Below are 12,751 nucleotides of genomic sequence, written 5' to 3'. Positions count from 1 at the left end.
GGTAACCAGCACAATATTTGCAATTACAGATTTCCTTCCCTTTGTGTACATTGTTTATATTATTTAGAATAGTCACATTCTATATTCATATTATTATTTACCACAATTTCATTTTATGATGGTCTTATTTTTTTAATACATGAAGTTTAATGCGTTTTGAGGTATAAGGAAGGTGGCATAATAGGATTAAGAAAATACCAATACTATTAGTGTATGGAAACAAAAAATAAAAAGTATTTACATTAGTATTGAAAACCAGAAGTTGAAAAGGAGCATGTTTTTTATTTATGTATACAGGACCATTTTATATGCTCAAGAAATCCTGAGTTCTAAATCCATCTCTACCACAGATTTACTGTATGACTTTGAGAAAGTTGCTTAACCCATCTGTATCTAAATTTCCATTTGTAAAATGAAGATTATACTACTTTACTTACCTTTTCAGGAGTGTTGTGAGCATTAATTAGTTAATGTTAGTCGACTCTTTGAAGATATAAAGTGCTCTATAAGTCTTAAGAATTTAAATAATAAAATATAATTCCAAAGTGGTTTGCAGAGATTTAGCCACACAACTGTTCTGTTATTGGAAAATCCCTGCACACACTAAAATTTTATCAGAAGTACAGTAATATGAAAGCATTATGTTTAAAAGTAATTTTTGTTAATAAGAAAAAGAGAGGGGAAAGATCTAGCAGTGTCTCTTTGTTTTTAGGTACTGAACCTGTTTTTGGCCTTGCTGCTGAGCTCATTTAGTTCAGACAACCTTGCTGCAACGGATGACGATAATGAAACGAACAATCTGCAGATCGCTGTGGCAAGGATTCAGAGGGGAATAGATTATGTGAAAACAAAAGCACGTGAATGTGCCCAAAAAACCTTCGTGAGAGTACAAAATGATGTAGATGAAATAAAATCTATCGGTCAGCTAAACAACAAGGAAGACAACTACACTACCAACCATACTGTAGCTGAAATGAATAGAAATCTGGATAATCGCAAAGATAATAATGGAACCACTGGTGTTGTAGGCAACCGTGATTATGTATCATTCATACACAACCCAAACCTTACTGTGACCGTACCAATTGCTATTGGGGAATCGGATTTTGAACATTTAAATACAGAAGAGTTTAGCAGTGAGTCAGAGCTGGAGGAAAGCAAAGAGGTACGACTTGAAAATATTTATGCTGTATAAGTGTGTGTGTGTGTGTGTGTGTGTGTGTGTGTGTGTGAGATATATAGCCAGTTGTGGTTGCCCTCAATTTTGGCATCAATTATATTCTTTCATATTATGGCTTACATTGTTGTTTGGATGCCACAAGCTCAAGGAACATATATGACAAGTTAGTATTTAAACATAGAAATGTCAGGTTGATCAATCTTAGTCCTTCCTCCTGCAAGACAAAGTATACCTAGACCATCCTTGACAGATGTTTGTCTAACCCATTCTTAAAAATCTCCAATGATGGAGGTTCTGCAACCTCCCTTGGTAATCTTCCAGGTCTTAACTATCCTTATAGTTGGAAAGTTTTCCTAATATCTAACCTAAATTTCTCTAGCTACAGATTAGGACGATTAATCCTTGTCCTACCTTTAGTGGACATGGATCATCTTCTTCTTTATAACAGCTGTTAACATTCTTGAAGGCTGTTATCAGGTCCCGCCTTGGTTTTCTTTTCTCAAGACTAAATATGCCCAGTTGTTTTTTAAAACCTTTCCTCAGAAGCCAAATCATGTATCATTTTTGTTGTTCTGCTCTGGACTCTTTTCAGTTTGTCCACACCTTTCCTAAAGGTTGGCACCCAAAACTGGGTACAATACTTCAGCTCAAGTGCCGAGTAGAGCAAAACCATTCGCTCTGTCTTGCGTACAACATGCCCCAGAATTACATTTTCCCTTTTTCACATTGTGGTACATGGCTGGCTTTCATTCAATTTGTGATCCATTATAACCCCCAGATCCTTTTTAGCAGTACTGCCAGCTAGCCAGTTATACCCCATTTTGTATTTGTGCATTTGATTTTTTTCCTTCCTAAATATTGTACTTTGAAATTACCTTTATTGAGTTTCATCTTGTTGCCTTCAGAACAGTTCTCCAATTTATCAAGGTCATTTTGAATTCTAATTGTGACCTTACAGAATGCTTGCTACCCCTCTCAGGTTGGTGTCATCTGCAGATTTTCCTCTCCACTGTCCAAGTAATTAATAAAATATTGAATAGTACTGGACCCAGGACTGATCCCTGAAGGATTCTACTATATATGTCCTCCCAGTTTGACAGTGAGCCATTGATAAACACTCTGAGTACAGTCTTTCAACTAGTTTTGTACCCACCTTATAGAAATTTCATCTAGACCATATTTCCCTAGTTTGTTTAAGGGAATGTCATGTGGGACTGTATCAAAAGCCTTACTAAAATAAGGATATAGCATAGCTACTGCTTCCACATGTTGACTAGACCAAAGACTGTGGTTTGGCATGACTTGTTCTTGACAAATACATGTTGACTATTCCTTATCACCTTATTATCCTCTAGATGCTTTCAAATTGTTTAATAATTTATTCCAGGATCTTTTTGGGTATCACAATTAGGAGGACTGGTCTATAATTTCCTGAGTCCTCTTTGTTCCCCTTTTAAAAGATAGGTACTATATTTGCCCTTCTCCAGTCTCTGGGACCTCACCTATCCTCCATGTGTTCTTGAAAATAATTGTTAATGGTTCTGAGATTTCTTCAGTTAGTTCCTTAAGTACCCTAAAATGGATTTCATTAGGTTCTGCTGAATACATTTAACGTATTGAAGTATTCTTTAACCTGTTGTTTCCCTACTCTGGCTTGTCTTCCTTCCTTTTTGTTGTTAATATTAATTGTGTTAAGCAGCTGGTCACAATTAACCTTTTTAGTGAAGATTGAACCAAAATAGGCATTAGACACTTCAGCCTTCTTGAGTCCGTTAGTTATTATCTCTCCTTCCCAGCTAAGTAGTGGATTTTCCTTTTTCTTCATCTTTCTCTTGCTCCTAGTGTATTTTATATCCCTTCTCATTTTGTGATTCAGCCTGTCTGATTTTTGTCCCCACATGCTTGTGCTGTTCTTTTGTACTCCTCCTTAGGAATTTGTCTGTTTCCACTTTTTGTAGGATTCCTTTTTGATTTGCAGGGGATTAAAGAGTTCCTGATGCAGCTATACTGGCCTCTCAGTGCTCCCTATGCTGATGTTTTTCAAGTCATATTGGTTATGAGGAGCAGTAAAGTTCTTCCTTCTTTTCCCCACAGTACATAAGGACTGGACTAGCAGAACAAAGTCCTTTCTCCAGCCCATAGAATCGGACTCAATCTTGTGTATTGTTGCCTGCCAATTTCTAATGAAGTCATCCGGGGTATCACTTTAAAAAAATAATTTAACATATTTAAAACATCTGAAAATTATTAGAACTTCTGCTATTTGGCTCTGATTTGAAGCCCTTTGATATCAGTCAGTCAGTGGCAGCATTAATGGTATACAATGAACTATAGCTGTTTTAGTGTTTGATGATCAGTTTTCCCATACCTAGTGTTAAAACTGAAAAAATATCTTAAAGAAAACAATACGTGTTATAATTGGAACATCTCCAATAAAATTTTACATAAGAATAGCCAAATAGCAAATCTAAAGTATTAAACTAATTTCTTGCCTGTCATTTGTAGCAGCTCTGAACTGATAAACACAATGGTCCAAATTCATCACTAGTACTGTAACTTCTTTGACTTCAAGTATTTGTGGATCACACATTAATTTAATGTACTGAATTTTTATGTGAAAATAGTTTGTGTGCTCTTTTAAAACAAGTTATTGAAATACATTTTCTGTATCAAGGTGTAGTCAGAATTAGACTTCATTTGAAAGACTAAATAATGATAGGTTTTATACATGTTTCTGTTATTTTCTTGTGGTTTAATATACAGTGATGAAATATTATTGCTTTCATTTGCTGTAGAAACAACCCAATTACCAAAATTCGACTTGTTCTATGTATTTTATAGGGCATCTGACAACCTATCTATCATCTTCACCTCTCAAATTAAAGGAAAATGTGTGTTTTTAATTTATGGTTCTATAGAATTAGAAGGGCCTGTAATTTTGTCCCTTCCATCTCTACCCTCTAGGATACAGTACTCCTGCATGAAAAGTGTCAAGTCATTACCTCCTTTAAAAGTTATGAAAGACCTTTTTTATTTTTAAAATATTTATAACACATTTTAATGTTTTAACGGCACTGTATTTTTGTAAGGTATCTAAAATGTTTTGATCAATAGGTGCTATATAAACTAAACTATATTGTTTATTACTAACCTGAATAATGGACATTGGATTTTGGTAGATATTGGTTAGGTTTTTCTTTGAGGGAGTGTTGGATGTTTCCAGATACCATTATATTGTTCTGGTGTCACTTTATTAAATTTGATGACTGCACTGTAGAAATTGTTACCCCAAGCTATTGAAGAGGTCATTGTTACCCACCTTTTATATTTTGGGTTTCAAATTCCAGAGCTGCTCACCACTGATATTCAAGTTTAAACATATATGTAAGCTACTCTTAAGTGCTGTTATCTGCTTTTCTTTTAATTTAGTCAATTTGGGGAAAATGGCTCAGATAATCAGAGTGGCCAATGAGACACATCAGTTAGCAGAATTATATCTTCTGTATGCAATATGTTTGCAATCAATAGGGAAGTTGGTTGTCTTTTTGTTAGAGAGTTTACGGAGATATGTCACATCCAGAATCTGGTCTTTTGGCACACAGTCCTAACTGGGCTGGCTGCAGCCAGGGATCACTAGAGTGTAGAGATGACTAACCCACACTGCTTTCTTCCCATTACACTTTATATTCAGATGGCTGGGAGTAGGTTGCATAGGAAGAGTTTTGGTAGCTCCATGCCATCTGAGATTTCCTCTATGATGGAGAAAACCTAGTAGGGGAGGTTTTTGCATGTTTTTTAATCTGATTTGCACCAGAAGACTGATGTGAAGGAGACTTAACATACTAGAGGATCACAGATTTATCTCTAGGTTTAGACTTTCATTTTAACAATGTTTTATATCTGTTATAATATAGAATTAAATTTTATATTTAAATGTATTTCTATCAATTACATAATTCAAAAATGCTAAAATAAATGCAATCGCATATTGAATATGATGATGATAGGCAAAATTCATACCTGAGATTTTGAATTTGGCCTGTTGTGACTGATTGTTCTGTGATCATTTTCAGAAACTGTATACTAAATACATTTTTAGTGGATAGAATATAATGAAGAGAGGAATGGAAGAATAAAAATATTTTCTACTTTTTTTAAATATCTAGTTATTAACACTTGATGATGATCTAAAACTATTTGAAGACATAATGTGGATGTAGGTGTGTCATAATTTTTAAAACTGTCAATTCCAAGTCTAATGTACATTTATCAGTGTCAGTCTGCTTATATTATTTCTTATATGCATCTGCAGAAATCACTAATCAACCAATGTATAAGTTTTATGTTTTGGAAATTTGTAGCATAGCTAGATAACGTATGTTTTAATATTTTGGAAGCCATATTTGAACTGTTTCCAGCACACACAAAATCAGAGGTATTGTATTTTGTACTTCATTTCCTACCATTCTTACTTCTCACAGGAGTAAATTCAACCTGGATCAGTCAAGAATTCAGCTCTGGTGCTTTTTAACCAGGCAGAGCTACGGGTCAGCACTCTTACACTGGTTACCTAAACAAGTCATACATATATAATCACTTTTTAAATAAATATTGAATGCATGTTACTTAGCTGTAATATATTCCTTCCCCATCCATTGCAATGCAGTAGAAACATGCACAGCTGCTCTGTAAGTTGAGTCATGTGACTTGCATCACAGCATGGTCGGGGGCAACCCCAACATTTTTTTATGATTCTCTCTCTCGTTACATCATCTTGGTTCTTTATGTATCATACTTCAGTGATATAAAAAGTATATGCTCTATAGATATTTTTTTAAAATTTGGATTATAAAGTGACAAGAACACTACGTTTTAAGAGATAATCATTTTTAAAAAAATACAAAAATATTTTATTTGAAACTTGTTTATAACTTTATTGTTGTATTAAAACAGACTTTTAGATCTCTTTTAATTACAAACATTCTGATCACATTCATTCCTATAATGCATATTTAAGTAAATATTTTTATTACATTGATTATTTGATTGCTAAAAATGTTTATATTTTGTTAGGTTATGTTGAATTTTTTTTAGTTGCTTTTAACTTAAGATTTAAAATATAGTTTTCTCCTCTAAGAAAAATTAAAACTTACAAAATTTTAGGAATAAGGCCCCAATTCTGCAAACATTCACATACCTGCTTAACTTTATGCACGTGGGTAGTCCCATTGAACTCAGTGGTAATGCGCAGTGCACCAAGTTGAGGATGTGTAAAAGTTAGGGCACTCAAGTGATTAAAAAAATTAATGGTGTGATTAAAAGTGGAATTAATCACGCTTTTAAAGAACAATAGCATACCATTTATTTCAATATTTTTAGATGTTTGCTACATTTTCAAATATATTGATATCTATTACCACATAGAATACAAAGTATACAGTGCTCACTTTATATTATTATTTTATTACAAATATTTGCACAGTAAAAAACAAAATAAATAGTATTTTTTAATTCACCTAATACAAATAATTTTGTGAAATCTCTTTATCACGAAAGTTGAATTTACAAATGTAGAATATTATACAAAAAAATAACTGCACTCAAAAATAAAATAATGTAAAAATTTAGAGCCAACAAGTCTACTTAGTCCTACTTGTTCAGCCAATCACTTAGACAAGCAAGTTTGTTTACATTTGCAGGAGATAATGCTGCCCACTTCTGGCACTGTTGTAGCCAGATGCGCTAAAGATTCATATGTCTCTTCATGCTTCAACCACCTCTCCACAGGACATGTGTCCATGCCGATGACAGGTTCTGCTCAATAATGATCCAAAGCAGTGTGGACCGATGCATATTCATTTTCATCATCTGAGTCAGATGCCACCAGCAGAAGGTTGATTTTCTTTTTTGGTGGTTCGGGTTCTGTAATTTCTGCATCAGAGTGTTGCTATTTTAAGACTTCTGAAAGCATGCTCCACACCTCGTTCCTCTCAGATTTTGGAAGGCAGTTCAGATTCCTAAACCTTGGGTCGAGCACTGTAGCTATCTTTAGAAATCTCATATTGGTACCTTCTTTCTGTTTTGTCAAATCTGAAGTGAAAGTGTTCTTAAAACATTTGCTGGGTCATCATCCGAGGTTACTATAACATGAAATATATGGCAGAGTGCAGCTAAAACAGAGCAGGAGATGTACAATTCTCCCCCAAGGAGTTCAGTCTCAAATTTAATTAATGCATTTTTTTTTAACGAGTGTCATCAGCATGGAAGCATGTCCTCTGGAATGTTGGCTGAAGCATGAAGGGGCGTATGAATGTTTAGCATATCTGGCACATAAATACCTTGCAATGCCAGCTAGAAAAGTGCCATGCAGACACCTGTTCTCACTTTCAGGTGACATTGTAAATAAGCAGACAGCATTATGTCCCATAAATGTAAACAAACTTGTTTGTCTTAGCGATTGGCTGAACAAGAAGTAGGACTGAGCAGACTTGTAAGCTCTAAAGTTTTACATTGTTTTGGTTTTGAGTGCATTTATGTAACAAAAAAAATCTACATTTGTAAGTTGCACTTCCATGATAAAGGGATTGCACTATGGTACTTGTATGAGGTGAATTGAAAAATACTATTTCTTTGATTATCATTTTTACAGTGCAAATATTTGTAATAAAAATATAAAGTGAGCATTGTTCACTTGGTATTCTGTGTTGTAATTGAAATCAATATATTTAAAAATGTAGAAAAACATCAAAAACGTTTAATAAATTTCAATTGGTATTCTATTGTTTAACAGTGTGATTAAAAGTGCTATTAATCACAATTTTTTTTAATTGCGATTAATTTTTTTGAGTTAATCGCGTGAGTTAACTGCAATTTATCAGCAGCCCTAGTAAAAGTGTTTGCAAGATCAGAACCTAAGTCCCTAGGAAAACGTCCATATTCATTTTGTTTGTCGTCATCACTAAATGTGTCCCTGTGAACATAGCTGAATAGGTTTATTCAGAGAGAGACAAAACTTCATCACAAACACAAGATTTTAAGTCAGAGTTAATATTTAAATAGATATGTTAATTTAAAGTAATATATTACAGTGTGGACATTGGAACAATGTGTTTGTACAGCACCTAGCACAATGGTATCCTGGTCTATGATTAGGATTCCTAGGCACTACAATAATGCAAGTAATAAATAATAATTTTGAAAATAAGGAAATTCAGAGTGAAGGTTACGAGCAAATGTGTAAGTGTCAGGAAATAAGATTGTAGGTGAAAAACCCTAAACCTCTGAAATTTAAAAAAAGTTAAGGATACAACACAAACCTTAATTGTGCCAAGCTGTGTGCTCTCTCACCCTCATTTATCCTCTCCATAATGGTGGGGGAATTTCACTTACTGCCACTTGGTGGAAGTTGAAATGCAATTGAGAATTGTGCTCATAGTCTTTGGTTGTGTAATCCTGTGGAACACTGTGCACTCACCCATTTGGCCTGTGTTGAGTATAGAGAGAATCTATAAAGCAAAATATATAAAGCAGGAGTCTAATCCTATACCTGTAGATAATGGTCTTGATTCACACCTGCAGGTGCAGGAAGATAATTCACAAAGATTCACTTTAAATTCTGTTTTGGGGCTTTATGGAAGCACCACCAAAGGAAGCTTCCTATGCAACTCATCTCCTGAGTGCCTCCTTATTTGGTAAAAAGTGACTAAGAGAGTCCTGTGGCACCTTATAGACTAACAGACGTATTGGAGCATAAGCTTTCGTGGGTGAATATCCATGCATGTCATGCATCTGATGAAGTGGGTATTCATCCATGAAAGCTTATGCTCCAATACATCTGTTAGTCTATAAGGTGCCACAGGACTCTGTCGCTTTTTACAGATCCAGACAAACATGGTTACCCCTCTGATCCTTATTTGGTCCCATCTTTTTAGTGGGCTGTTTTAGCCAGCTCCAGACCACCCATTGGCATAGGGTGATAGAGGAATTATGCCTCTTGCTCCTGCTTCCAGCTGTTCAAAGCAATTTATTTATTCAAAGCAATAAATCTAGCCCAAATCATGGAATGCTAAATGATAGATTTCTAATTCTTTGGCTGGACAAACATTTTGGATTTTTAATTTTAACTCCAAATTACCTGCCATCTTTCTTTTGATAATGTTCTAAGTATGTTTGTTGAAGTTACATTGGTAAATAGATACACCTCTTAATAATACTTTTTTGTCTGTAGTTTGCATAGTTTTTGAGAGAGTTTTTTTGTGAATACTTGTAATTGGGTTGTCTGTGTCTATAGAAGTCTTATACCTGATTCTATTAGCATGGAAAATGTCTTACAACCTGTCTTATAGAGACAGACCATGCTCTGGCTCTTTAATCAAGATGTGCAAGAAATGTATCAATTGAATGTTTCTATCTGAAGGCCCAATTCTTCGAGTGCTTGTTCATGTCCATTCCAATCAGGTATGTGTGCGCACGCACGTGCATGGTGTCTGGAAGATTTTTCCCCTAGCAGCGTCAGGTCGGCCTGGGCATCCCCTGGAGTTGCGCCTTCATGGCGCTCAATGTAGAGCACCACCGACCTGCCAGCCCTTCAGTTCCTTCTTACCACCAGTGACGGTTGGCTGGAACTTCCTTTAGCCCTCGCTTAGCAAGCGCATTCTATAGTTATTGTATATAGTTACCTTAGTGTCTTCTTAGCATTAGAGTTCTTAGTATAGAGTTGTTGGGGTTTGTCTACCTGGAGCTGTGATATGTCACGGTCCCCTGGGTTTAAAAACTGTGTGGCCTGCGCAAAGCGCATGACAGAGTGATCCACACTCTTCGTGTTTACGGTGCCTAGGGGAGGGCCACCAAAAGGATCGCTTTAAGATCTGCCACGCGTTCTGCCCTAGAACTCTCAAAGAAAGGGAACAGTAGCTTAAGGTGATCCTCACGGAGGCAGCCCTATGCTCCCACTCCGACCCGGGCTCAGGGAACACAACCCCTAACGCTTCATCTTCGACATGGAGCTCCCTGGCACTGTCATAAAGCTTGGCACCAAGAAAGGACTTGTCCCAAGACGCTCGGCACAGACACGGCACCTCATGAGGCCCAGCTGATAGCAGGCACTGATGCCACTCGCCGGTGCCTCAGAAGAAAAAGAAGATGGACAGCCACTCTCCTCCAGCTAATTCCAGAGAAGTGAGACTCAGGTGGGCCACAGCTCCGGATCCCCTGCTGGGGCCGCGTCAACTCCTGCCCATGTGAGGCAGTTGAGTCGGGGCCCCCCCTCGGTCACCAGTCCCTATACAGCCAGCTATGATATCGAGGCGCTCCCCCTCTCCATGTCCCTTGGTCCCGCCCGCTCGGACAGAGAGCCTACCCGCTCCCCAAGTTCTCGACGCTCAAGGCACCAAGGCTCGGCTCCTCCATGGTCTTCAGTCTCAGAGACCTCGGAGTCAGAGTCTGACTCCTATCACTCCAGGAGAAGCAGGAGCCACAGATCGAGGTCTGGGAGAGACAGGAGGGAGCCCCAGGTGTGGCCTCCGCAGTGGCAGAACCGACCTCAGTGGCCCTTTTGGACCCCCTTGGCTTTTCGCCAAGGACAGGGAGGAACCCAAGGTCACTGCTCCATGACATCTTCTGTGGCATCTGCCTTAGGGACCTTCCCACACACCAATACCTCTGACAGCGGCACCGTCATCAACTCTGGCACCGTATTTGGCACTGACCCTGGCAACGCCTTTGGCAATGTCCTTGTGCCCATTTGCCACACCAGCACCGTTGTCAATGTCAACTATGATGCAAATACCGATGGCACTGATGCCAGTGACAGGCCCTCCATCTTCGTCGGAGCCTATGTCGGATTGGCACTGGCTCCATCAATGGTTCCTCCCGTCATACCAATTGTGGCACCAACACTTGGTCCAGCACATCACTAGCACCAATGCTGCCCCCAGAGTCTAGGGACCCCCTCGGGGTGGATAGCAGGGAGCATCCGCTCCTAATAAATGCTTCCAGTTCATCACCTGAAGCATTGGCAGGTACAGCCGTAGCCCCGGCGCTTGAGGACAACAGGGTGCTGCAGTCTCATTGCGCTTGGCAATGGGTGGGCATTAAGGCCAAGGAGGCTGATCCTATGGTGGACATCCTCACTCCCCCAGGACCTTCCTGTATTGCCCTTCCACTCATTAAAACCATTATGGACACCACCAAGACCCTGTGGCAGACCCCAGCTTCCTTGCCACCCACTGCCAAGCGCAATGAGAAGCGTTATTTTGTGCCCTCCAAAGGATTTAAGCATTTATACTCTCATCCACCCCCTAACTCTCTTGTTGTGGACACTGCTAACCAGGGTGAGAGACAGGGCTTCCAAGGGCCCTCCCCAAAAAACAGGGAGGTTAAGCACCTAAACCTTCTTGGGAGAAAAGTCTATTCTACAGGGGGTCTGCAGCTCCGTATCTCAAACCAACAGGCCATCGTCAGCAGGTACTCGTATAACACCTGTGCAGCGATGGCCAAATTTACGGCGCTCCTCCCGTCGGACTCCCAAACAGAGTTCTCGGCCTTGGTGGAGGAGGGGAAGCTAGTCTTCCGGGCTTCCCTCCAGGCCACATTGGACACTGCAGATGCTGCGACTAGGGTCATGGCGACTGGGGTAGCCATGAGGAGGGATCCTGGCTCCAAGTCTCGGGGCTCCCTTACGAGGTCCAGCGGACTATTCAGGACCTCCCATTTGAGGATGAGACTGTTTTCTGAAAAGACAGACAAGAGGCTCCACAGTCTGAAAGACTCATGAGCCACCCTCAAGTCATTGGGCCTGCACACTCCCACCACACAGTCGAAACACTTCTGACTGCAACCTCCTCCAAGAGTCCATCAGCAGAACCAACAGGACAGTTCTCAGAGGAGGAACAGGAGTGGCAGGAGGAGGCAACAGCCATGGCCAGGCCTCTGGCCAGCCCAAGCCGCCTTCTGACCCTAAACCGGCCTTTTGAAGGTAAGGTTGAGGACGGCGTACCAGATCACAGACTGGATCTTACCCTGCCTTATCTTTTCCTCCCAACTAGCCCCTTTTTGTCATGCATGGTCCCATATCACTTCAGACCACTGGGTGCTCCACACAGTAGAGAGGGGATACTCCATCCAATTCTGTGCCTTCCCGCCCTTCCATCCCCCTTCCCTGTCCCTCTTCAGGGACCCTTCTCATGAGCATCTACTCATCCAGGAGGTGCAGTTGCTCCTATTGCTAGGGGCAGTGGAGGAGGTTCCTCAGGAGCACACAGGTGAGGGCTTCTATTCCTGGTATTTCCTAATACCGAAAGCCAAAGGTGGCCTCAGGCCTATCCTGGACCTGCAAAACTCAAGTTTGTAAAGAAACTCAAGTTCCACATGGTCTCCTTGGCCTCCATCATCCCCTCACTAAATCCAGCAGATTGGTATGCTGCCCTCTATTTGAAAGACGCGTACTTTCACATCGCAATCACTCAGACCCCAGGAAGTACCTCAGGTTTGTGGTCAATGGTACCCACTACCAATTTACTGTCCTCCCGTTTGGCCTGTCAGCAGCACCTTGAGTATTCCCCAAGTGCATGG

General features: G+C 39.5%; 1 protein-coding gene across 2 annotated transcripts in view; it reads left to right on the top strand.

Moving 5' to 3' along the window:
- LOC117884794 (sodium channel protein type 2 subunit alpha-like) overlaps positions 1–12,751 on the top strand; it is a 140,957-nt gene that overhangs the window by 66,736 nt on the left and 61,470 nt on the right. For both annotated transcript variants that reach the window (XM_034785594.1, XM_034785593.1), the window contains exon 17: positions 713–1,165. In XM_034785594.1, coding sequence (XP_034641485.1) covers positions 713–1,165 — 453 coding nt within the window. The remainder of the gene's footprint in view (positions 1–712; positions 1,166–12,751) is intronic.

Source organism: Trachemys scripta, chromosome 11 (assembly GCF_013100865.1).
Source record: "Trachemys scripta elegans isolate TJP31775 chromosome 11, CAS_Tse_1.0, whole genome shotgun sequence".
Taxonomy (NCBI): Eukaryota; Metazoa; Chordata; order Testudines; family Emydidae; genus Trachemys; species Trachemys scripta.
The sequence above is the reverse complement of the archived record's forward strand: the minus strand, read 5'-3'. Positions and strand labels throughout refer to the sequence as shown.